Source organism: Ictalurus punctatus, chromosome 15 (assembly GCF_001660625.3).
Source record: "Ictalurus punctatus breed USDA103 chromosome 15, Coco_2.0, whole genome shotgun sequence".
In the NCBI taxonomy this organism is placed as follows: Eukaryota; Metazoa; Chordata; class Actinopteri; order Siluriformes; family Ictaluridae; genus Ictalurus; species Ictalurus punctatus.
In genome coordinates this window covers 12,077,727-12,105,489 of record NC_030430.2, presented here as the reverse complement: position 1 = coordinate 12,105,489, position 27,763 = coordinate 12,077,727, and the positions used below count along the sequence as shown (strand labels likewise).

Here is a 27,763-nt window from a genome sequence, read left to right as displayed (position 1 = left end):
TAGAGATGTTCACAATTCATGGCTGGGAAATTGTATAATGAAGCCCAGAAAGTTGTAGAACACCACACATCTTCTAGAAAACGGTTACAACAAAACCCCCAGATTTTAGACTATGTACAACAGTACTTGTGCTGGATGAAGAACTCACGGTTAAGGCCAATGTCGTGGTATGTAAGGATGACGGGACGGTTGCCTTTAGGTGTTCCTCTCAAAGTGACATGGAGAACACCTTGGGGAGTCTCGATGTCATGCTCCTGGAACCAAACAGAAGAAAGGACAGATGTCAGCAAGAGGAAGGATATATTTCTCAAACTGACTTGTAAGATGTCATGTATGAGTCCAGCCTGGATGAATGAGCAAATTGTGTAACACTACACTGACAAACAAACGTCAGCAATACTTCAACAACAACAACTTGGACCTTTGACTAGTCAGAAATATCTGATGTTACCACCACAGGAAGCAGTCTCGCTCTGACATGTTTGCACAAAAACAAAACCAGACCGTGGCTAGATAAACCTCAATGACGTTAGACTGGAACACAATCACCTGTTTATGTATCAAAATGGCCAAAGCATAGAACTCCACATCGTGATGGCCAATGTCTCGTTATGTATAAGATTTCTTTAAACAGAGAGGACCACTTCCATCTCACACTGTTTGTATGCAGCTGTGTAGAAGTATGCTGCTTGAGGTTGTGTGGGTGTTTGGTTTACATCCATAGTCATTGTTTGTTCACGTACAGCATCACAGTGCCTTGGCTGTAATAAAAACCTAGACATCTCAGCATCACTCACACATGTCCACAATACACACGATATACCACCTTATTAGGAACTCATTCATGCATTAATAACCATGCAAAGTCACTGAGATCAGGTATTTCCCCATTTTGATGTTTTTTTCAGAGGAAAACTTAACAGCGGTGTGTATTTCTGATGCAGCACCTGCTTTTCGGACAATTTTTATGCAGAACCTGGCGAACATACACCGGGTTCATTTACGTTATACAAATGGGAGATGTACTATTCAGTTTTAATCCAACCTAAACACCGCCTTACTGAGCTCAAAAATAAAACCCTATTTCGACCATGTTTCGGCACGAACCAACAGAAATATGCTTTCACTTATTGATCTGCTCCTTTTTGCCCACGCAGACCACATGCTGTGCACTGGGCTCCACAAAAACAATCATTTTAGACATTTACTTTATGAAAAAAGACACTGTGCATGTCTTTTTGTCATTCTTAAATGATTGAGAATCATTACTAAAAGAAAATCTTCTCGGAAAAATCAGAGGGTCATTATAATGAGATGCTTCTTAAAGGACCCCATCATAAAAGCAAACGTTTCTGTTCTTTCTGGAATGTAACAAGCCTAAAAACAAAGTAAATCTGGTAAAATATTAGACAGCTCTTGTCAACTGTAGGATTAAAAAAAAATAGATTCTAGATAGACTACACTGTTGCTTTGAAACTGTCAGCATGCTTACTCAGTCACATCAGACTGAAGATTGCCATAAATGTCCACAAGGTGTGTGGTTCAGGGGTTTAATAAAAGTTCAGTCTTAATCTGCAAATTGGTATTTGTTGTTATAATTTCTGAATGAAAACAAAATTTTCCAGCAGCCCTGTTTTCAGTGTTTTTTAGTGTTTCCAGGTCATAGTGGTAGAGTTAACATTAAAATAACTTCAGGTATAGACCACGCCCATTTCTGGTTTAAATCCGAATACGAAAACAAATATGAAAATTTTCAGCACTAAAAACATACAGATAATGGCACTGCATTACACCCTATATTATTTAATTTAAAAATATTATTGTTTAATTTATTATTAAAAAGTCAAACATAAAATTATTGGTGATACTGAATAAAGAAAAGGAAAATATGTCTTTTTTTTGTTTTGGAAAAATCTAGATCAGGATTTCTCAAAACTTTTACAGCAAGGGATCTTTTCAACTGTTAAAAAAAAAACAACAACAAACAGATTTATCTATGAACATAATGATTAGGCTCAATATATAAATGTGCACAATAATATTTTGCCTATTTATTAGAGCCATAGAGTTTTTCCGTTCTGGATCTTTGTACTTCATTTTTATTAAAATCGTCATAAGTTTCAAGGTGACACTCTTTGTAGTCCTACTTGTTTTTGAGTTAGTGAGGTTTGGATTAAACCCATTCAATTCAAGTGACCATGTGACTTTTTACATAAAAAGTAGTCAGTCAGTGTTGGTGGAAATAAGTCACCTTCCTAAAATATATGCTACAAAAGTGAATTACTGACTACAAAGACGGCAGTTTTAAAAGGTTATCTGCAGCTCCAGCCAATTGATTTAGCTAAATTCATAGGGCTGGGCAATATTATCGATATAATATCAATATCGTGATAAATGATTACGTGATACACCTTTCTGAGATATTGAGGTTATGGTGATTGATGTATTTTTTATGTTCTTAATAATTACAAAATAAAAGGTACTGACTGGATACCCTTCATTTAATGTAATAATAATAATAATAATAATAATAATAATAATAATAATAAAACAATCTTCTTTGTCTTTGTAGGCATTAAAGAAAAGTATCATCAAAGTCAGTTTAAAGGTTTTTGTTTATTTTACTACTGTTTTGCAGAGTTTGTTAGCTAAATTATTATATACTGTAATACGCAATGTGTATTGTAGAAATGTCTTTGCATTCATATGTATCAAATGAATCATTGTGAGCCCTTTCCATTCTGACAATAATATAAACAGACGGATCCTGGTCCTTGATTAGCTCTTAACCAAGGACACGTCACAGCTACACAAAGGCAGGAGGAAGAACTGGCTACTGGAAAGTGAAAAATAATCTCCACTCTGCAGCAGCAGCAAAAACTTTCATCTCACACCTGCAAATACTGCACACAGTGAAAGAGCAGTTTTAAAAATAGATGAGGCAGTTGGAGTGATTCACTGTCTTTTTACTTTAACTGTCTGCCTCTTTAAAACAGGTGTTTCAGCAGTGACGGCACAGAAACTGAGAAATTTAGGAGCTTGTAAACGGTCACTGCTTCCCAGTTTACTGACTCACAGCTCCCAGACTGGGGTGGGGCAGACAGGTTTACTTGGTCAGCTTTACTTACAGGTCTCTTTCCCTGCATGAGGAGGATAAGTCTACAGGGGAGACAAGTGATAAATTCTTTAGCTAGCTTACAGGGAAAGTGAACGGTCTGGTATGCGGCAAAGTCATGTGCTTTGGTTTCCCAGGAACTTGACTAGACTATTGAGTTTTCATGTACATGCATCTGCAACTGGGACAGATTCTGGACTTTTCTGGGGAAGGGGATCATAAATCACACATTTGTGTTCACATTGAGGAATTACTTCCTAAAGATGCACAACTTTATGGCACTTTTGTACATGCAGGTTTGCAAATTGGTAGGCATTAGGTTCATCATTTTTGTTTTATTTAAATAATTTTCCAGTGGTACCAACACTCAAGCAGCAAAGAACAATGCTTTCTGGGTGCATCGCATTTAACTAAGGAGATATTTAATCATGCAGACCGGCATGTGATGTGCATTTTTGGCGACGTGGTCAGTGCAAGCACTCAAACCACAAACTAATTACAGTGCTCCAGTCCTATGAAAGTCTGATTTTATATATACATCGATAACAATAATAACCCTTTAACCCATCACGAAAGTAGAAACAGGAAGTAACGTGACAAGTTGAATCGATCACGTTACTCTGCATGTTGCGCTGAGTGTGGACAGCTTCACATCGATGTCACTGTACCACTGTTCGGTTGAAGTGAGCCCCAGACCACCAGTTTCAGAAAGACCAGGAATAGTTTCTCTGGAACGCCCCCGAGCTTGAAAACTGGGTTCACATTTCACCAATTGTACCTGGCTCAAACAACCTCAAGTCGGGGAAAAAAAGTGTGAAAATGACCAGTGTTAGCCAACATAAAGCCAGTTAGTAAGATTACGTTAATACATCCATCCATTTTCTGTACCGCTTATCTAACACAGGGTCACAGGGAGCATATCCCAGGGGACTCAGGGCACAAGGCAGGGGGACACCCTGGATGGGGTGCCAACCCATCGCAAGGCAAATTCGCACACACAGTCACACACTACAGACAATTTGGAAATGCCAATCAGCCTAGAGCGCATGTCTTTGGTCTGGGGGAGGAAACCGGAGTACCCAGAGGAAACCCACGAAGCACAGGGAGAACTCCGCGCAAACGGGGGGAGGAGGGAATCAAACCCCCAACCCTGGAGGTGCGAGGGAAACATGTTAACCACTAAGCCACTGTGCCCCCCCTCACGCAAGTTAATATATTTTAAGGGTAACAAATGAGTGGAAGTGGACAACTGTGTAGCCATAGTCATTATCCTCTCTTGATGAAGTTTTTGATGTAGCACATCATGCTTGCACCCTTGACACAATGTCAAGGAGAACCAATGTCACACCCCTCTTCATCTCCCTCCACTGGCTTCTGGTAGCCGCCTGTATCAAATTCAAGGCCTTGTCTGGAACAGCACCCCCTACCTCAACACTCTCCTTGAGGTTTACGTTCCCTCGGTTAACGACCGACACTTAATAGTGCCTACTCAGCGTGTCTCAAGGTCCCTTTTCAGAACCTTCACACTAACTGTTCCTCAGTGGTGGAATGAACTTCCAACCTCAACCCAGACCGCAGAATCTCTCACTATCTTCAAAAAACAGCTAAAGACCCACCTCTTCTATGAGCACTTAATCAACCCCTAAAATGGCAACCCCACATTATTTAAAGAAAGAAGAAAAAAAAGAAAAACAAAAAACACACCTCTACTCTGCGCACTTTGCTTCACTAGAACTCAATTTAAAATCTTGTATGATAGCACTACTTGTATTGTTCTCCGCTTGATATATTGCTTTGCATCTATTTCCTCATTTGTAAGTCGTGTTGGATAAAAGTGTCTGCTAAATGAATAAATGTAAATGTCCGTCATTTGCAAACATATTGTTGGAATGTATGTACATTATGCATAACATACAGCGCCCTCCACTAACATTGGCACCCTTTGAGCAAAAAAGGCTGAGAAAAATTGTCTATTATTTAATGGTTTGTTCGAAAAATTCACAAAAATACTCTGCTCTCATGAATATAAAACAATTGCAAATACAACACAGGGTTATCCAACAATTATTGCAACAATTATTGGCACCCCTATGAATTCATATGTGAAAAATATATTTGAAGTATATTCCCACTGATATTTTACTTATTTTTTGTACACCTGGGTGACTACGAACAGGAAATTGTTCAATCATGACCCTGTTTCACAGGAGTTTAAATATAAGGTAACACAGAGGCCAAATTCCCATAGTCTTTATTACAATGGGTAAGACCTGAAAAAAGCCTGGACATTTTGTTACATGGCATCATGAATGAAAACCTGACTGCTTCTGCCAGAAAGCTTAAAATGGGCTTGGTTGGATCTTTCAGCAGGACAATGATCCAAAAGATACATCAAAATCAACACAAGAATGATTTACTGACCACAAAATCAAGGTTCTGCCATGGCCATCCCAGTCCCCTGACTTGAAACCCATGGAAAACCTGTGGGGTGATCTGAAGAGGAGAGTCCATCAGCGTGGACCTCGAAATGTGAAGGATCTGGAGAGATTCTGTATGGAGGAATGGTCTCAGATCCCTCGCCATGTATTCTCCAACCTCATCAGGCATTATAGGAGAAAACTCAGAGCTGTTATCTTGGAAAAGGGAGGTAGCACAAAGTATTGACTAAAAGGGGGTGCCAATAATTATTGCACACCTATATTTAACAAAGATTTTTTTTTTATAAACCTGTGTTTTATTTGCAATTGTTTGATATCCATCAGGAAAGAGTATTTTGTGACTTTATTTTAAACAAAATATCAAAAGGTTCAACAATAAAAACAATGTTTCACAGCCTTCTTTGCTCATATTTACCAAGGGTGACAATATCAGTGGAGGGCATTGTGTGTACCAAATGAAAATGTGTTTCGACAAAGTCAGTAGGATTCATTTTGTTTCTTTATTTGCTGAATCTACTTGTCCACCAGTCCACTACGAAAAAAAAATAACAATAAATAAATAAATAAATAGATAAATAAATAAATAAATAAACTCATAACCTGGACAAAAAAATCTGCTTGTCCCAGGCGGCTGGGCTAGTGAGTTCTCCAGCTCTACCGTCTAACAACAAAGATTCCAATCCAAAGTTTTGAAGAAGAAGAAGCCTTTATTTGTGAAATATACATTACAACACAGTGAAAATGTGTTTTATTTTCGCATATACCATCTTGTTAGGAAGCTGGCGTTAGAGTGCAGTCTCAGCCATGATACAGAACCCCTGAAGCAGAGAGGGTTAACAGTGGCAGCTGGGTAGTGCTGGGGTTTGAATCCCTGACCTTCTGATTAATAACCCAGAGCCTTAACTGTTGAACCACTACTGCCCAAAACAGCGGTTTCATGCCATCAATTCTAGCAACAACACTGAGAGAAAACTGTTTCATCACAGAATTAGAAGAGGATGCTTTTTTTCCACACCAGAGAACCATCAACAAAGCCTATTAGTAAATATGAATAGATCGGATAGATGAAAGGTGCACTGTGGGAAAATGTCAAAGGCCTCTAAATGTCAAAGCTCTTTCCAAACCCTATGAGCATCAACTCAATCTAAACAAGCCAACACAACAGCTTCTGGAAATAACTCCCAGAAGCTACTTCCATTTTACTAATGGAAAACCAGCATGTCCTATAAAATATGGACTTTACAAGCATGAATAGAAAATGAGCATAATGCAAGGCAGTGCGCTGCTCTCCTGAGAGAAACTGATTCAGTTACAAAGTAAGTAGCAACACAACACAACTGTGTCAAAGAGATGTTGATAGAATGTGAGTTTGTGTAGCACTGGGAAATGTCTTACAAGGCCATCAGCAATGTGAAACAGTATCTGTAATATTCTTTCTTTCTGCAAATGATCTCTAACATTTTCCATGCAAATGTGAGTGAATGTTACTCGCGTGATTTGACAGAAATGGAGATATATATATATATATATATATATATATATATATATATATATATATATATATATAAAATGCATATGCGCACAAGAGCAGAGAAAACTGCACTTATTAAACTGTACATGTGAAGTGTGTAGATGACACTCTATTTTAGTAAACGCTATCCAAATAGCACAATCATCGTGCTGTATAAGCTTGTCTTGCGTAGCTCGGCCCAACCCTGAACACCGCCCTGCAGCTTCATTTCTCTCTCTCTTTCTCGCGCACACACCCAAATCAAAGGCCTTACCCTCTGGGACACTGCAGGATGCCTGGCACACACACAAAGAAAGGCTTGCACAAAACCAGACACACCTTCAGATTGCACAGACATAGCAAAACCTGTCAGTTACTACTAACACACACGCACACAAAACACAAAAATGCTGCAGATAAACAATCACTCCTTATAACGGGTCAAACACAAACACTCCCTCTCACCTAGCAATCACACATACACACACAATGGACCCTGTCTGAGCTACATTAAGATCGAGTGGCTACCTGAAAATCAACAGGCTGTTTAGAGGTAAACACACACACACACACACACACACACACACACACACACACACACACACACACACTCATGCTGCGCCCACCCCAACACACACACACTTTCACTCACCACACCGATCATTGTACAGCTGATCTGGCTCACATCCAGCAGGTCCGTCATGTCTCATCCACAGGAGAGAGAAAAAAACCCCGCAAGAATGAGAGAGAGAAAGAAGCTAATGCTTTGCCCTTGTTTTTCCTGGTCACGAGGGGCGGTGGCAGCTTAGGAGGGGGAGGTGGAGGACAAAAAGCACAAAAAGAAATAAAAAGAAAGAAAGAAATCACCCGTGACGGCAGTCACTCTGGCCACTCCTACCGAATAACGGCGAGAGAGAAGGAGAGAATGGTGAAATGTGTTTACAGCAAGGCAGACTGAGGAGGGAGAAAGACGAACCTGACGGAAAGCAGATGGAAGAGAACAAGAGAGAGCTAGAGAGAGAGAGAGAGAGAGAGAGAGAGAGAGAGAGAGAGAGAGAGAGAGCGAGCTAGAGAGAGCGAGAGAGAGAGAGAAAGGGGGTGAGGAGGGGATATAGAGGGCACTCAGGCTGCTCTAATTGGATTTAGAGGGTCAGGTGAAATCAGGGGGAGTGAGAAGAGAGCCTTGAGTATGTGTTTGTGTAAGAGAGAGACAGTGAGCTAAGTGTGGGTCAAGTCATCAAGTCAGACAGCTCGATATCGGACAATTCAAATTTAAATACGAATAAATTCAAGAATGGATGTGGATCGCTCATCAAAAACACTACACACCAGTTACAAAGAATAGTTTCCACAGAGACTAGGACACATGCAACATAATCTGTTTGTGTAAGCGCTCTATATTATATTATGGTGTATTCTATCTTTTATAGAAATGACTTAACGACAGAGTTATAGAGGACTCGAGCCGATTAACCACGAGCCTGATTTGGTAAAATAGAGCAGCAGCCATTGCAGGCTGTAACAGCAGGATTATCTGAGGATTTAAGCATAAGATGACAATATGGCTCGCTCTAACCAGCTGTAAGTCCACATGCGTGGATGGAGCACCATATAAACACAATACAGTAGAATAACAGAAAAAAAAAGAATATAATCATAATCTTCAGTAATTGCTTTATCCTGATCAGGGTTACGGTGGATCTGGAGCTGTCAGACTGTCAGACTAGGCACAAGGTGGGAGAATTCAGCCAGAATGGAATGCCAGTCGCCTGGGACAAGCAGAAATCACGTCTGCGCTATTTGTTTTTCTACCTCTGCCACTAAGAGTTTGAGGCCTTGTGCTTTCTGTTTGTACATCTATCTGAGGTCCTCGTTAGTGATGTATCTCAAAAACAAGCGGTTGAACCAGCAGCAACCAGCAGATGAACTCATTAGATTTTGAAATTGACTCAAACAGGGTTAAGGTCACAGCAAGGTCGAATGTCCGAAATATATATATTTTTTCTTCAATAGTTTCCTTTTTGTTTGAAGTCTGCTAAGGGCATTTCTGAAATACACACTAGTAACAAGAAGGAGCAGACTTGTTGGAGGTAGAGGTATACTGTTGGGGTCGATTTGTACTTGCAGTTGCTCGGTGGACAAGTAGGCACAAAACCAGAAAAAGAGGGAAAAAAATAAAAACATGCTCCTTTATCGACTTTATTAGAACACAGAACTTTTCATTTGATATGCAGCTTGTTTAAATTTAAAGAGCTTCATGGTGGTGCAGCCCATCTTGATGCTATACACTGCTGTAGAATGATTTTTACTAGGTGGATTCCTTAGTGTGCACTTAGTGTATATAACTTTCCATCTCACCACACACTGTGAGTCAAGAGAACCTAAAGACACCAGTCAGACCTAAATAATCTAAATATTTTACATGCAAGGACAGAACACTACAGTACATAGCCTTAACACTGGCCAAAGGCTTGCAGAATTTCTTTGGGGACACAAAACAATGAAAACTACATTACAAACTTTGTTAGAAGACGATAAACATAAACTTGTTTCCTCCAGCCTTTATTAATGCATGTAACACACTAACGAGCTCACCATACCATTATTATATTTACTTTAGGTTACTACTTCTTAGCCTAGTCAGTTATGTTTCCAGGCAACCAAAACATATGAGTGGGCAGCACACTACAGCTTTCTCTTACCAGATGGGCTACGTAATGAATTTATGATTTATCCACCTCCAGGGAAAACGATTTATTTTTATACTACACCATTCTCCACCATGGTCTCTTAGTACAACTATAACTGGTGGTACTTTGGGAGAAAATCGACAGAAGCTTTTTACAATCGAGCTCTGCATTTTGCAAATAGCAGTACTGGAGATTGTGGTAAGTGAAACAGCATGAAAAGCTGTGGAATGTACAGACCTTGTCATGTGAAAGGGACCATATGTTAAAGCGATAATAACAAGCTTTAAATAATCCAATGAATCACGCAAATCTAAGCAGATCAGCATTCGACTGTGGACCAAAACATCAGAAACAAAGATCGGCTGAGAGAGGCTGTCATGATCCGAGTCCGAGAGCAGTGCAGTGCAGATAAACTGCAGTGAGAACCCGGGTCAACCAAACTGCAGGACGTGAACCGTACACATGATGAATTATGGGGTGAGGGAAGCATTTGTTGACATGCGAGATGGCAAAATGAAAGGTGGAGGGCTGCAGTCATTTTTTCTCCTCTGGACCTAAAAGAAATGCTGCACAAAATTAGTACATTTCATAGAAATATGAATGTACTTATACAGTCCCCTCTGAAAGTACTGGAACAACAAGGCCTATTCTACTTTTTTCTCTACACACTGAAGATAATTGGGTTGGAGATGAAAGGATGAATACAAGACGACAGATCAGACTTTCAGCTTTCATTTCCTGATATTTACATCTACGTGTGTTAAACAACTTACAACACTGCACCTTTGGTGGCAGACCACCTGATTTTTAGGTGAACAAAACTATAGGAACAGATAGTCTTGAGGTAGATTAACGTAAACAACGCTTAATATTTTGTTGCATATACCTTGCTTGCAATAATTGTATCAAACTGGTGACCCACTGACATCACAAATCATTTTAATTTTGTCCTCTTCAGAAGGTTAAATGCATATTCAACTGGGTTAAGGTCTGGTGATTTACTTGGCCAGTCTAAAACCTTCCACTTTTTCACCCTGATGAAGTCCTTTGTTGTGTTGGCAGTGTGTTTTGGGTCATTGTCTTGCTGCATGATAAAGTTCCTTCCAAATATATAGGATGCATTTATCTGTAAATTTGAAGACAGACTGTTTCTGTAAACATCTGAATTCATTCATTCATCATGAGTTACATCAATAAAGATTAGTGAGCCCAATTCCAGAAGCAGCCATGCAAGCCCAAGCCATGACACTACCTCCACCATGCTTGACTGATGAACTTATGTTTTGGATCATGAGCAGATACATTTTTTTCTCCACACTTTGGGATTTCCATCACTTTAATAGAAGTTAATCTTGGTTCCAGAACTTTTGTGGCTCATCTCTGTATTTCTTTGTGAAATCCAATCTGGCCTTCTGATTCTTACTGCTCATGAGCAGTTGGTATCTTGTAGTATGGCCTCTATACTTCTGCACTTGAAGTCTTCTTCGAATGATGGATTGTGATACCCCTGCCCTGTGAAGGTTGTTGGTGATGTCACTAACTGTTGTTTTTGGGTTTTTCTTCACAGCTCTTTCCAAATTGTTGTATTGGTTATGCCCAATGCTTGCGCAATGTCTCTCATAGATTCTCCCTCTTTTCTTAGCTTCAAAATGGCTTGCTTTTCTCCCATAGACAGCTCTCTGCTCTTCATGTTGTTGTTGCTTTTTTTTTAAATAACAAATGCAGTCTTCACAGGCAAAACCTCGGGCTCAATACCAAGAGTAGACATTTAGAGCTATTTACAGTATGGCCTTGCTGTTCCAATATTTTCAGAGGGGACTGTATATTAATAGATATTTAGTTATATTTTATGCCAGTCCTATATTCTCCAAGCTCATTTCCTTTACCTGATTGTAGAAGATTTGCTATTGATAACAAAAATAAATCATATTCCAGCAGGTGACCTTTCCTATGAATGTATAACACATGTTCGGATTATGAATTTATTTACATAACACAATCATGATATGTCTTTTTTGTTAAACTTTAAAGCTCTATCTATCACTACAGTAGGCAGTACATTCACTAAGCACTTTATGTGTACAGATGTTCCTAATACTCATTCATGCAATTATCTAATCGGCCAATCATGTGGCAGCAGTGCAATGTATAAAATCATCCAGGTATGGGACAGCAGCTTCAAGTAATGTTCTCATTAATCATCAGAATGAGGGGAAATTTGTGACCTCAGTCATTTTGACATGATTCTTGGTGCCAGACGGGCTGGTTTCAGCATTTCTATAACTGCTGATCTGGGATTTTCATGCACAACAGTCTCCAGAGTTTACTCAGAATGGTGCAATAAAGAAAAAAAAAACAATTAGGGAGCGGCAGTTCTGCTCATGGAAACCCCTTATTGATGACAGAGGTCAACGGAGAATGACCAGAGTGAGCTGACAGAAAGGCTACAGTAACTCAAAATAACTACTCTGTACAATTGTGGTGAGCAGAAAAAGCATCTCAGCATGCACAACATGTCCGCCTTGAGGCGGATGCGCTACAACAGCAGACCACCATGTTCGGCTCCGCTTCTGTCAGCCAACAACAGAAAGCTGAGGCTGCAGTGGGTACAGGCTCAGAAAAACTGGACAGTTTAAGACTGGAACAACATAGCCTGATCTGATGAATCTCGATTTCTGCTGAGGCACACAGCTGTTAAGAGTCAGAATTTGGTGCCAGCAGCATGAATCCATGGAGACAACCTACCGTGTCAATATTCTAGGCTGGTGGAGGTGATGTAATGGTGTGGGGAATGTTTTCTTGGAACACTTTGGGCCTGTGAATACCAATCATCGCTTAAATGCCACAGCCTATTTGAGTAGTGTTATTCAAATATTACATTTTTGAGAGAGTTAAAATGTGGGCAGTAAAGTAAGCATCTCCGACTATCTTATAATAGTAAGCAGGGTATGATGACATATCTGTTACACCGCTAACACACCACCATGCAGTATTAGCCCAGTGTCTGCAGAATGAAGAACGTTTACCCTTAATGCGTGTAGAAACTGAGGCGATTCTTGTCCCATCTCATACAGTGGTTAATCTTAGTGGTTGAGCTTTGAAAGGTATGAGGAAGACAGGGACAAACTAGCAGCTAGTTAAACATGCTGCAAGTACCTGACCACGGAACATAGATGCAGTGAAATTAAGGACGTTGAGCTCAGAGTTCAGTATAATTGGTGAAGTGTGAATGCTGGTTTTGAGCCTGAGGGCAGTCCACAGAAACAATCCCTGGTCTTCATAAAAATGGTGCTCTGGGATTTGCATCAAACAAACCATGGTATGGTGAAATCGGGTGTGGAGGCTATCCGCATGCTGAGTAATGTGATTGGTTCAATTAGTCATGTAACTGTTTGTACTTCAACCAATCCAGGGTGAGGAATCAAGTGTGAAAAGTTGAGCACTTAAACATAAACACACACATAAGAGTGCGCTGAATATTCGGATATTATTTGAATAATGCTTTAATTAAAATGCCCACAAGTCTATTTACCAATGCAACCACAGCGTGAAGTTAACTGAGGTCAGAGAAACCAAGCCAAAGACAAACAACTTTAAAAAAAAAATAAATAAAAATCACACACACACACACACACAATATAACAACATCAACATAGCAAACCAATGCTATCCAGAGCATCAAGTTACAATTTAGAAACACAAATTAGCATAATGCATTACAGATAGTAGTTTTTTAAAAACTCTTTTTACCAGAAGCCAAAAAAAGTAATTTTCACCTGTTTTGTTAAGTTGTTTTCCATTCCGCCGGCGGAATATACTGGTTTTAATCTAAGGTAAATGGTCTGCACGTATATGGTGCTTTTTTAACCTTAGCGGTTCCAAATCACTTTACACTGTGTCTCATTCACCCATTGTACCATTCACCAATGGTAGCAGAGCTGCCATGCAAGGTGCTAACTTGCCATCGGGAGCAACTTGGGGTTCAGTGTCTTGCCCAAGGACACTTCGGCATGTGGAGTCATGTGGGCCGGGAATCGAACCGCCAACCCTACGATTAGTGGACAACCTGCTCAGCCACAGCTGCCCCGAATCTAAGCACACAGCAAGTCACATATATATTCCCCTTCCCTTTAAGATAGCCACGTATCATTGTATAAATCCATTATAACTTGAATATAAACGAGGTAGGTTGATGTTAAAGTGCATTTAGGTGATGTTCAGCAAACTGGAAGGTATCTGAACAAATACATGTGTCAGAAACGCAATGTTTAAAACTGTTGCACCAAAACGTCATGTCAGAATAGTTATACATAGAACATGACCCAGATAAGATAGGGGGGTCCTGATCTGCAGATGGATAAACCGTGACATTTAAGAGTCACCATATTGCTTATACCAAATCAGTTTCCCAGGATGCACCTGGGAAGGATAAAAGTGGGGAAAAAATACAAAGGGCTTCCCTGTGTTTACGTGTAGTGAGGAGACACTCCCCCGTTAAGTACGCCTCTGCAATGGAACATACCCTTCCCGTGAGCTTTAGACTGACTCCGGGTGTGTGTGTGTGTGCGCGCATGCAGAGCCACATCAAATAGCAGGTGTATCCTGTCTTACAAGCAGTTGAGACTGCTCCAAATCTGTTAAAAACTCTAAATAAGGTATGAACCAAGATGCACTTTGTTCTCTCTAGCACAAAAATGTCAGATATGCCTCTGTTCTGCTTTTTTCTTTTTTTTAATATTGCTTTTGCCCAACAGAGGGCAGCAAATAATGCTCACTACACTCAAAGATTTATTTATTTAAATGCAAGAGAACAAATACAGTGACATTTATCATGTGCGATTATGTGACATTTCTAATAATAATAATAATAATAATATATAAATAACATCATAAACGTGTACAGTTTTTAGGATTCGCCTGTTATTTATCAATCTGATAGTGCTTATTAGTGAAGCAAAATACATAAACAAAAAATATCAAATGTGGGTGTCATTGTGTTCCCCTCAAACTGGGGAGAATAAAGATCTCAATTATTTTTTAAGATCTTATCAGTTTTCTGCACACTGCTTTTGTACCTACACGTGCAATCTTTCATCTTCCTCTCTTTCAGCTTGTGCCAGAAGCTGTGTGTTTATAAATATCTTTGCCGACACAGCCAGTCCTGTGAGGCACGTGAGCTGGAGCTTTAACATGCATCTGTATATGCCAATGTCAAGACTCTGGTGTTTTCTCACCTCGGTCAAGGGCAAAAACTTTTACATAGGAGAGCACTTTACATTTATTGCTTTGAAATTTATTCATTTGGCAGAAGATTATATCCAAAGTGGCTTACGTGTGACCCTGAAAGCGATACAAGCTCAGAGCCATGCAGTTAACACATCCTAACAGAGAGCATTAAAAAGAACATTAAAAATCCACCCCAAATGACTTGCATACAGTATTAATGCTTATAATTAGCATGCGATCATCAGCGATGTCCACAGTTTATATTATGATGTACCTATGACTTGACTTTTTTTAGTTTAAACTTTGTTCAGTGACATTGGTCTGTTTTAACTATGCTTAACGTTTTCCCACATTACCCACAATGCCGTTGAACTACCTGATGGTAGTGGTGCTAGGGGGAATTCATCTCTACTTAAAAGAGTGATGCAGCAGTGCTTTAGTCTGTCCAACTTTCTCACCTCCACATCAGTACACTGTGCTCAAATAGATAAGGTTCTAAAATTTCAACTTTCATATTAAATACCGTCAACTGCTTCGCAACCATCATATTGTAGATCTAGCTGAGCCAAGCCTCTTCTGTAACTCGGCGCAACTGCATTGTATAGCTGCACTGTCCAGGGTTTGCTGTACTCCACTACTTTCATGTAGGATTTCTCATGGAGAGTGAGAGATATAAGCATGTAGTTTTTAGGAGTATCTGAGTTGTCCCTTACGTTAAGACTGTTTACATTTGTAAATGTTTCAATTTTGACATATTTACTTTGTGTCAGGGTGAAGTTTTAATAGTACTGTACATCACTCCTTACTTAATTTGGTTTATCTGTTCACATAAGAGTTGTAAGAAGACAGATAAGGCTCAGCCTTATACTCCCCTGGTACATATCCACTTCACAGCAAGAACTACACCTGCTGATACACCACCTCCAGCAAGGTCATTCAAACCTCACACCACTACTCCAGCAAGGTCATTCAACCCTCACTACACCACCTCCAGCAAGGTCATTCAACCCTCACTACACCACCTCCAGCAAGGTCATTCAACCCTCACTACACCACTACTCCAGCAAGGTCATTCAACCCTCACTACACCACCTCCAGCAAGGTCATTCAAACCTCACTACACCACCTCCAGCAAGGTCATTCAAACCTCACTACACCACCTCCAGCAAGGTCATTCAACCCTCACTACACCACCTCCAGCAAGGTCATTCAAACCTCACTACACCACCTCCAGCAAGGTCATTCAAACCTCACTACACCACCTCCAGCAAGGTCATTCAAACCTCACTACACCACCTCCAGGAAGGTCATTCAAACCTCACTACACCACCTCCAGCAAGGTCAATTAAACCTTACTACACCACCTCCAGCAAGGTCATTCAAACCTCACTACACCACCTCCAGCAAGGTCAATTAAACCTTACTACACCATCTCCAGCAAGGTCAATTAAACCTTACTACACCATCTCCAGCAAGGTCATTCAAACCTCACTACACCATCTCCAGCAAGGTCATTCAAACCTTACTACACCGCATCCTGCAAGGTCATTCAAACTTTACTACAATATCTTCAGCTAAGGTCGTTCAAACTAGGGCTGTGTGATATGGACTAAAAAATACTATCAAGATTTTCTGACAGCTATTGCGATTTCCGCAAAATATTTCCTTGCTCACAAATTTTACATTCATAAATGCATTTCGGTGTCACATCACATCTAGAATAGTCTATTCTAATTGGTCAATAGCACCACCTAGTTGTCTATTTCTTAACTACTGCATATCTGGGGTCATCCATCCTACATCAATCACTATTGTCCACTATATCAATGTCCATTTTATATATCTTTTTTTTTTTTTTTTTTTTAGATTAATTCAATTATCAGTAGCCTTGTAATAAGTAGGATAGTATAGAGTCAGTCATCGCAAAATAAATCATTCGGCATGAGAAAAGACGATCTGGGCTCATTTTGCAATTTTTTAAGGAAACTGGAATTAAATGAACAAAATGGAATTAATAAATGATTGCTACAGTATTCACTTATAAATTCCTAATGTACTTCTAAATGTAGATTGGAAAAAAAACTTTGCAAGATGCAGTCTGTGTTCAACCTTCACTGTGTTTTATTAATTATCTGTGGTGATTGACACTTGCAGCTCCTCACAAAGTTTCCAGGAAGCCAGAGCATCTCTCAAACCCTGAGACGGATTTTCTCCCGCGTAGTTTTCAGGAAAGTATGCCATTTGCAAGCATCGATTTTTCATCTGATAAAGTGCACCGTTAAACTTATATAAGGCTCCGATGTTCTGCATATATCTGAAGTGGTTGCATTGTATTACACTTGTTTTAGCTCAAATTCAACACCGGCCTTGGGATTGGTATACATTTCAGGGATGACAACTCGTGAAAAATAAATTCGCGATGGCAGTTGGTATCTCTTAACAAGCGTCTGTATCATTTTTCGGAAGTCGGCTTTACAGACTGTGTACACGGGCACCATGTCTTTGCATAAATGATACCTCATGGCGTTGGTTATTTCTTTATGCATTTTTGAGCTCCTCTCGTATAGTGCACACATTGAAAATGCCTGTGCTACCAATTGTTGTTCACCTGGTCCGAAATGCGTTTGGGACGTGATTTTGTTTATGTTGAGAGACTTTGACGCCATGCTTTGCTCGTATAGTTTTTCATGGTGTTGTCTCAGGTGTCGGAACAGATTTGTGGTGTTACCCTGTTTTGCCGCAGCAATAGTTTGACAGGTCTGACAGGCCTGAATTCATCCTCCCCGTTTCTGTGCTTTTCTGTTTCTGTGCTTGACCAGCTCTGTTCTGTCCTCATGCTAGATTTATAGGCGTGCTGCAATTTGATTGGCAAACTTTTGCACACTGAGGGGGAGGTTAAAATAGAATCAGCCCTTTCCATGGTTTATAAATCGTCTGTGTTCACATCGGGATTTTATTGTGATATCGATTAATCACACAGCCCTAATTCAAACCTTACAACACAACATCTGGCAAGGCCATTCAAACATTACTACATCACCTCCAGCAAGGTCATTCAAACATTACTACACCACATCCTGCAAGCTCACCTAAACCTTATTATACCACCTCAAGAGAGGTCATTAAAACCTTATTATATCACATCCAGCATGTAATTGTTCATTACCATATCAAACGTTGTTATTAACTGCACTGAAATGAGGTTAAAGGTATTTTGTGTTACAAAGTTAATAAAACAAATCAATAAAATCTGACGGAACAAGATAATTTTAATCAGCCAGATTATAAATGAACAATCTACAGTGTTCTACTACTACTAATCTACAGGCAAAAGCAGCAATTAAAAACCAAACAAAAAAAAAAACATTTAAATATTTGATCCCAAAAAGAGCAAAAACGACAGACAATTAGGGACAGGCCTACAAAGAAGCTTTCAATCCCTACCGAGCATCTCATCAAAATATAAATTCATACTTCAGCTTTCTTCAAACTCTGTGCCTTAACTCATTGCCTCGTGTCAGTCTTAGCTGCATTCATGCTGCCCCCTACTGGAGGAGACTGACAGGAGTCACAGTGTGAGGGAGTATTTTAGATGTTCAGACTTGCCATCACATGTGGATAGCCATGATACATAGCTATACACACACTGGGTATTTTTGTGTGTCTTAGATCATCTTCATTAACTCCCAAAACCAGACCCAAATATATTAGCCAAAAATAAGTGTGTTTATCCATTTTACAGGCTACATTTTTATACAGTTTTTAGAACACATCCAACAGATAAAGAGTTTTAAGCTTATGTACGGGGATTTATTTGCATGCTTTCTTACCATTTGTACTATTGACAGCTGTAATAAAGCATAACATTTCCTTTAACATCACCATTCAACCATATGCACTGCTCTGAAATTCCAACATCAGGGCCGTCAAAAAGTCTTGTAACATTTATAAGTAATGTCATACAATATTTCTCCATGAAGCAGCATTAAAACATTCTATTTTCTTAAATAGCTATTTCAGAAGTATCATAAAGAACAGTGAGAATGCGGAGGCCAATTCACTGACACCTAAAATGTATATTTATCCAGCAGTATCAAGCTGTACACAGAGTAAACTAAAGATTTAATATAATATAAGCAAATCGTCACTAACAAACAAAAAAATAAAACATGCTGCCGTTCACATTACAATGTAATATACTGTGGCCACATGCATCCCAGACCACCTGCTCAAGTCTACGTAATCAGATTATAAAACACATTTGACTACTCATGATCAGATCACCTAAGACCTTATGTTAATACCAGGTCTGAACAGGTCGCAGAAGTTTTGACTTATAGCTAACCTGATGAGATAAGGCAGGAGTGGTGCATTACTGAGACTATCATAGCCATTAATTTTAATGACACCAGATGAACATTCGAGAGCACTGTTTGTGTGTGTGTGTGTGTGTATATAAATACAGAAGAACCCCTTCACCACTACTTTTTGTTCTTCTAGTTAACTGAAAGCTTCGTTTGCAGAAAGCATTGTTCTGCTTTAAGAGACTACAGAAAGCAAGGAAAAGTCAAAGGAAATGGCTCCTCACTATTCATAGAGGTTGCTCTACTGTATTGAACCAGACCACTCCATTACAGGTGTGTGCTCCTGGAGGCTATATTTAAACACAGTACCCTTAGCAGACGCTTGCTTTAACCAGATCTTGAACCAGAAAAAGCAGCGTGTTTATTACAGGCACTTCAGGATCTGATACCACCACAATTACATGTCTATCAGGGTTTGTTTTTTTTGTTATCCAGATTAATAAATATTTATTAGAATAAATCATTCAAACAGTAGTGAATTTAGACAATAGCTGTCTTCTTAACTTTCATGAAGACAGTCAGAACTAATGAAGCTCCTTGGATAATCATGAAACATCTTCAAGATTATAAGACAAGCCCAGCTACTTAACTTGCAATTTGCTTCAGGACTTGAATGAGAACAAATGAGCTCAGCTACATTTGAAAGGCTCAGACTATTTCATTGCAGGATTTAAAAAAAACAGTGTCAGCGTGTGGTGCAGGATAACAGCAGCAGGTCATACTTCCAGAAGATGTAGCTGTGAAACTCCGTTAATTAGTGTCAGGCTGTAATTTACCTTCAGGGTCCAGCTGACTTGGTGAGTTTACCCACACAAATGCATACTTTCTTCTGTAATTGGGCCTGGTTTTGTAGTATGGATTTATTTCTATCAGCGAGTCGTGAGCAACACTAATAGCTTAAACTGCATACATATTCTTTATTGTTCCAAGCTAATGAAGCAGAAGACATTCAGAAACCAGGGTGAACTCACACATCCCCCTTCCAAAAGTACTGGAACAACAAAGGCAAATCTACTGCTTTTGCTATACACTGAAGGCATTTGGGTTAGAGATCAAAAGATAAATATGAGACAAAATTTTCGCATTCACTTCCTGATTTATGTCTACCAGTGGCTTCTTTCTTTTTCAGGATATTCCAATATGTTTTATTGGCTATGCCCAATGCTTGATAGATTTTCCTACTTTTGTCCGTTTCAAAATGGCTTGCTTTTCTCCTATGGACATCTCTCTGGTCTTCATGTTGGTTTATCCTCTTTGACAACAAATGCAGTCATCACAGGCAAAACCCAGGGCTCAAACCAAGAGTAGTCATTCAGATCGATCTATCTTAAATAATCACTGAACAGGGCACATCTAGGCAACAAGAAACACCTGTCAGTCACGATACAATATTTTATTAAAAAATGGGTGGGGTCAAACAAAAGGTGCCATGTTCCAAATTGTTTAACACAGACCTGAAATTCTGACCTACCATTCATCGTTTGATCTCAAACCCAAATGTCTTCTGTGTGTAGTAAAAACAAAAGAATTGGCCATGCCATTCCAGTACTTTCAGAGGGAAATGTATGTAGACCTGCCAACCCTAAAGAGGAATAATGTGCAGTTCAGGTTAAAAAAAAAAAAAGAAAAAAAGAAAGAGTTAATTTTAATATAGTCCTTTCACCAATCACATGAGATAGAAACTGGATGTGTGTAATTTATATATTATATACATATATATACACACACACACACACAAGATTTTGTGATAACCTGGGGTTAATGTTTCCAGTGTCTATATCTTGACTAAAACATACGAACAGCATTATCTTCCCCAAGCACCTGGTGGCACCCGTAAAACCCCCCATATACACACACTCCAATTTCTACCATGACCGACTTGACTGTGCTGTTTGAACACGTCTACAACAACTGATGCAGGAGATCAAAACATTTATAATGACTTCCTATTTATAATTAGCCCCCTTCTGAACATTTTCAGGGACCTCTCTAATAAATACAACTGATGTTAACTATATACTTGTCAGCAAACAATACATTAATAGCTTTTATTTTACATTAACACTTAAAAACCTTCTCAGTTTACCTTGACACAAAGTGCGCTTTTTTTTTTTTAAGGAGAAAATTGAGTCAAGATGAGAGCTTACTAATGTGAGTTGGGGGAATGAGGGTAGGTGGGTTGATTAATCCTGGAGACTTCAGAACACCTACACAACCATCAATCATTACAGATTCATGGAAAGGCAGATGGCTGTCTTTATTTGGGGGGAGGGGGAGAAGACTATTGTCATATTTGTTTGAGTAATAATTTGCAGCCTGGTCTTAAAATGTGGAGCTTCTATGTGAAATGCGTACAGGATGGCATTTGAAATTGAATTTACACTATAACGAGGAGATCCAAAATGTACTGTCCTCATGAAAAGAGCACAACAGCAAAGAGACAAAAATAAAAAATAAAAAATTGAAAAGTAGAGAGTCAGGGCAAAAAGGAATGGAAATGCAAATCCTATAGAAATGTCTTACTAACTGGACTAACACTCATGTATTTGTAATCTTTGTGCTTACTTGCTTAGTTACATGCATACTTTATTTTTCGGTCCGACAAAACTGCAGATATGTGTTCAGACAAATTCATTTGCTTGTATTCTCTTCCAGTCCAACCGCCTACACAGTAAGCTTTACCCTTCCACCCACATACAATTAAAAACACACACACACACAGATGTTCGTTTGCTGTTTTCAGACCCTGAAGCATAGATGAAGGATTAAACATGAGGAGGCACAACCCTGCAGTTATCATGGCAGGCCTGCAAGGCACCACATTCTGAGACAGAGTGGCTCGTCACAAGTCACTTCCCTTGCACTGAAGAATAGCAGCCCTGGATGCAATCACAAAAATCATACCATGTTACAAGTCTGATGACAAAAGTGCAAAATCACTTACCTGACAGTCAAAGTCCTGAAAGTTTCGGCCATTCTGTGAGGAAACGAAAAAGAGAATTCACAGTTAGAGAACAGAGGGATCCATGACTTGAAAGGGAACTAGGTCTGATTCGTTCATTCTTCCCCTCCCCTCTCCTATTCTTTCAGTAGATTCAAATGACATCCATGTATCATTTCACTTTTCTACCGGATTCCAGCAGGAACATTCTGCAAGTAGCAGTCTGGTATCTTATGGTAACGAGTGGCTCATCAAAGCTGGAAGAAAAAAAAGCTTTATCAAAGAATTGAGATCCGGGAGGTAGAGACCAAGCTGATCAAAAAGTGCTGTTTAACACTGAGCTGGTGAATATTATAATGCACAGGAAGAAAATTAGGCTCTTTATTAAAGTTACTTCAATATAAAATCTCCATGTCACAATAACATCCTACTGTTTCATTGTTTTAGCATCACAATGGAGTAATAAAATGCTGCACTGCATATCCAACCTAAAAGGGAAAAAAAGACCCTAAAATAACAATAATATCTTGTACAATAAATAAGTGAAATTGTGCCCTGAGCATATACCCTGGCCTATGAATATTTACAGTGGTTGTCTTTTGGGTCTTGGGGCATAACAAATACAAATCAGACTTAAATTTTATACCGGTTTTGTCTCTATGAGCAACAATTATGTGAAACGTTAAAATACTAAGAAGAAATTTTACAGTTGGCTATGGTACTTCTCAAGCAGCATGCTTGATATTGCAGAATATTCCTTGAGCCTTCAAAAATTCAAATGAGCCTTGTACTAGCATTGTTTACTGCAACATATGTAATGGGTGCATCCTGGCCTTTTGTAGCACCTCCTGTGCATAAGGAAAGCAACTCGACACACAGCAGATGGCAGAATCGCAACTGGCTCTGCTACTTGCCATGTTGGATTACAGAACACAGCAAAACGTTAAGCTATGCAAATCACTCCTGTTCCATGAGAGGATAAAAGAGATATAACAGAAAGTACATTATACCACAACCATGTGTCTGGCTAAAGACATTAATTAACAACAAATGTAGATTAAAGACTTCTTAAGACTTTTTTAATGCCACTGAGAAGAAGGTCTAGACCACTTTCACAATAACAAAATTGCAGAAAGCATGCAATGATACCAATATTATGTTTGCACACTTTAATATAAAGTTTACATTTAAGGTTTTGCGCAAACAAAAATTATTGTTATAAATGTGTTGTAATAATGTGTAATAAAGCTTTTGTCTCCAACTCTTCTTCTATTTTTCCCCCATGTTTTTCTCTGCATCACTTCCACAGTATGTTTATGATTTTTCTTTTTTTGATAAGCTGTACCATCAAGGTGCCAGCTTGTTCCTTAGCTTCTTCAGCAAGTTGAACAGCATTCTTCTTCTTCTTCAAGATGATACATACTTGGAGCACAGCCTGCTTCTTTTTCTTCAGCCCCTGTAGGTTTGTTTGAAGCTTTTCGCTTTTGTATCTGGACACCAGAGATTTTCTTCCTCTTCTGCTCATCGAGGTGCATTACGTATCTAGACCTTGGTGATGCAGCCGACGCCAGCAGCTTCTTTGAAACAGGGACCTTGAGGACTCCTATCACAGATCAGTCATGGGGAGATGATCGTGTCGTCCTGCATATTATATGCCTCCATGTTACAAAAGAGAAAGGACTCATTTCTAGCTTCAACTGATACGAATTCAGCAAACTGTTGAATAATCACATCACCTGCAACAAACAACAAAAATGAACAATAGAAGAATTTGGTGGTCATTTGGTGCATGCTGATTATACGTACACAAGTCAGATATAATTTATTGCACAAATTGTAATACTTGGACAAAAATAAATTGTATTAGAACTGCTTTACTTTCTCCTGTCAGCAGAGACACCCCCTGACAATTGCAGGTCTTGCAGAAACCTCTGAACCAGTTTCATCATATTATCCTGGCACCTGTCTGGGTCAGACATCATCATGCTGGGATCTAACAGACCACCTGCCTCACTGTGGGATACTTTAAGGGACTCTTGCCCTGCAGTTTCTGAATGATGGCTGACATCACTTTGATGCAGTTTGATTTCCTGTTCTCCAGGACTATTTATTCTTATATCTATTTCTGACTCTGTAGCCCCTGGCATGATGTGTGCTAGTACTAAGTGACCCATGACAACAAACTATCTGCTGTATCCGTAATTATATTTTTATAGACACGACCTTGAGGCCTGATTCTGCACCCAGGCCTAGGTTTATTTTCTCTGGGTGGATGCAGTTCTTCTCACTGTAGTGGACTGTATTGGACCTCCCTTCTCTATAAAATGCCTGAGTGAACTTTGTGAAAACATGTATAATATATAACGTGACTTCATATTCATTTCTCTCTTTATATCTTCAAACATGCAAGGCTGGATAACAACACTTGAAGTAAAATAGCTGCATCAAATACTAGAATAATCATTACCTTCGTTAACTTGGCCAAGTCTCTGGCGAGGAATTGAATCACTGGCTCATCTGGTTGATATGTGGTCAAGACGTTACTGAAGATAGCCATGTAGAAATGTGACTTTGCCAGGATGAGGGGATCTTTTTGAGCCACCGCTAAGGTGCCAAAAGATGCAGTTCCTGGATTTGGTAGCTTCTTTGCATGCTCAGTAATGGCCACCCCTCCATGGCTTTCTCAACTAGCGGAAAATTGGGGTTATCCAAACAGTTTTCGTTAATTTGACACTTTCCCCACGCCTATACAGCTAACGTTGCGACTGCTAAATGCAAGTTATGAACATACCTGAAACTAGTAGAAAAACATAAATTACTGCTGTAGGTTCTGCTTGTCACGTATCAAGAAACTCTGGACTCCACTTCCCATCAGCCACTGCACTGCTCAAGTTGTCACATGACCACCTGCACCTGATTCACGTTTTGGTTAATGAGCACTCATGGGTATATATAGTCCTTGTCTGCACTATTAGCTGGTTTTTCTTTGTCTTAGACTCCCGTTGTTCATGTCTCGATGTTTGTTTCTTGCCACAGTGTGTTTAGTCAAGTTTTCATAGTGTATTTGTTTCTTAGTACGTTTCTTTAAATAAATGTCCTTATCTGCATCTGCATCTGCGTCTGCATCTGCTTCTGGCTCAACCATCCGAACCGTGACAGAACGAAAGACCAACTATCAGAAGCAGCAGGTCCCCACGATGGATGCCTGGTTTGAAGCATATGCGGAGTGGTATTTAGGACTGCTGGAGCAGGGAAGAAGGACAGATGAACTGCTCGCGCAGAATAACCGCATGCTAGGCCTGCCGCAGCTGGACAGACCATGCACCAGGCCACACCCGGCATTCGTAATGGATTACGCCAGGACACGCCGACGGGAGGGGGAATTTTTGGTCGGGGCTGAGACCAACTCCCACCCTCCCTCCCCTATTATGGATCTCGCTCAGCCATTATGCCCCGCCGAGGACGTCGCTCCGCTTTCATGCCCCGCCGAGGACGTCGCTCCGCTTTCATGCCCCGCCGAGGACGTCGCTCCGCTTTCATGCCCCGCCGAGGACGTCGCTCAGCTTTCATGCGCCGCCGAGGACGTCGCTCCGCCTCCCTGTTCAGCTGTGGACGCCGCTCAGCCTCCCTGTTCAGCTGTGGACGCCGCTCAGCCTCCCTGCTCCATGGCAGATAGCGTTCCCCTCTTCTGCTTCGAGGAGACCCACGCTCCTCTCCCTGGCCTTACAGAGGACTTCGCTCTGCCTTCTAGTTCAGCTGGGGACGTTGCTCCACTTTCAGGCGCCGACGAGGATGTCACCCTGCTTCCCTGCTCTGCCGAGTACAGCGCTCTGTTTCCCCGCGCCGCCGAGGACGTCGCTCTGCCTTCCTGCTCGGCTGAGGTCGTCGCTCGGCCTTCCTGCTCGGCTGAGGTCGTCGCTCGGCCTTCCTGCTCGGCTGAGGTCGTCGCTCGGCCTTCCTGCTCGGCTGAGGTCGTCTCTCTGCCATCCTGCTTCACTGAGGATGTCACTCTGCCTCCATGTTCCGCTAAAGACGTCGCTCCTTTTCTTTGCTTCTCTCAGTATGTCGCTCCCCCTTTCTGCTCCACAGAGGACATCGTTCCCCCCTCATGCTCCGCGGAGAGCATCGTTCCTCCCTTGGGCCTCGCAGAGAACCTCGCTCCTCTTCCTGGCCTCGCGGAGAACCTCGCTCCTCTTCCTGGCCTCGTGGAGAACCTCGCTCCTCTTCCTGGCCTCGCGGAGAACCTCGCTCCCCCCTTGAGTCTCATGGAGAACATCGCTCCCCCCTTGAGTCTCATGGAGAACATCGCTCCCCTCTCCTGTCCCGTGGAGGACGTCGCCCTGCGTTCATGCTCTGCCGAGGACGTTGCCCCGTTTTCATGCTCTGCTGAGGACGTTGCCCCACTTTCATGTTCAGCTGAGGAAGTATCTCAGCCTCCCTGTGCCGTTGTGGAAGCCACCCGGCCTCCTGGTTTTGCTGGGGACATTTTTTTTAGATAAACAAATTTAATGCCTGGCAGCCTGGCATAACAGCATTCCCTTTTAGTCATTTCCCTCAGGTACAACACAAATGGTGTGGGACAGATATTCACCTCCCACTCAGCCATAGGTGTGAAGAGGGGAACAGTGTCATAGTGCAACCCAGCAGAGGTTAACCCAGTAGGCAGTATTGGGAAAGCCACAGATGAGGCAATGGTAACTAAGAAATTAAAATGATACTTGAACAGGGCTCAAGACCTTAGATTTTAAGCTTGGACGTTCAGCAGGTAAGCACGCAGACACTGCAGTCCATGGTGCATCCCTGTGGAGGGAAAACCTTCGTGGTTATGAAGGAGACTGATTTGTTTTGCATACTATTATCTACCAGGCAATCGCAGGGCCACTAGTATAACAGACAGACCCTCTCATTGCACTATTCTCAATGGGAATAAATTCAGTTCTAACTGAGGAGGAGATCCATCGTAAAGAGCCACCTGAGAGAAAAACTATGGACAGTGCATGTCTTCTCTGGATTTAAAAGAACATGAAGCAGATCCTGTCTGTCCAACAACCTGGTTGCGTGGCCTTATTTTTCCACCAGTGTCACATGATCAAAGAATACCTGACTTGTACAGTGACCTCTCAGCTGCCAAAAAAGCAATCTGCTGGCCTGCCTGCATATCTTCAGTTTCATTGCCTGACAAGCTATGACCGTTAATGACAAACTAAAACAAGTCCGTTATTAGCAACTGTGAGCTCCTCCTGCAGCCGAGATGCTCTTTGAATGCAAGGTAAGGCTAAACTGGCAGCCCATGCAAGACAACCACTCGCAGGCATAACAGTAGCTTGTAATTGCTACAGCAGTCTTTGTGGAAAGCTGACTCACTACAGTCAGGATGATGTTCTAACTTCTTGCTGATCTGGAGTGGAGCTGCTAGATGAAAGTATCTAAAAGTTTTGCAATAAAGCAAAATTTAAATAACTAACAACCCAGGATAACG

At 40.6% G+C, this 27,763-nt stretch overlaps 1 protein-coding gene across 7 annotated transcripts in view; it reads right to left on the bottom strand.

Moving 5' to 3' along the window:
- The window catches only part of ndrg3b (ndrg family member 3b), a 69,594-nt gene that overhangs the window by 17,335 nt on the left and 24,496 nt on the right, over positions 1 to 27,763 (bottom strand). For 5 of the 7 annotated variants that reach the window (XM_047160370.2, XM_047160372.2, XM_017487327.3 and 2 more), the window contains exons 3-4: positions 22,288 to 22,320; positions 149 to 254 (exon numbers count right to left, since the gene is read on the bottom strand). In XM_047160370.2, the coding sequence (XP_047016326.1) occupies positions 149 to 254; positions 22,288 to 22,320 (139 nt within the window). Of the gene's footprint in view, positions 1 to 148; positions 255 to 7,715; positions 8,035 to 22,287; positions 22,321 to 27,763 lie in introns of those variants that run through there. The other 2 variants (XM_047160374.2, XM_017487332.3) reach the window with 2 other exon arrangements.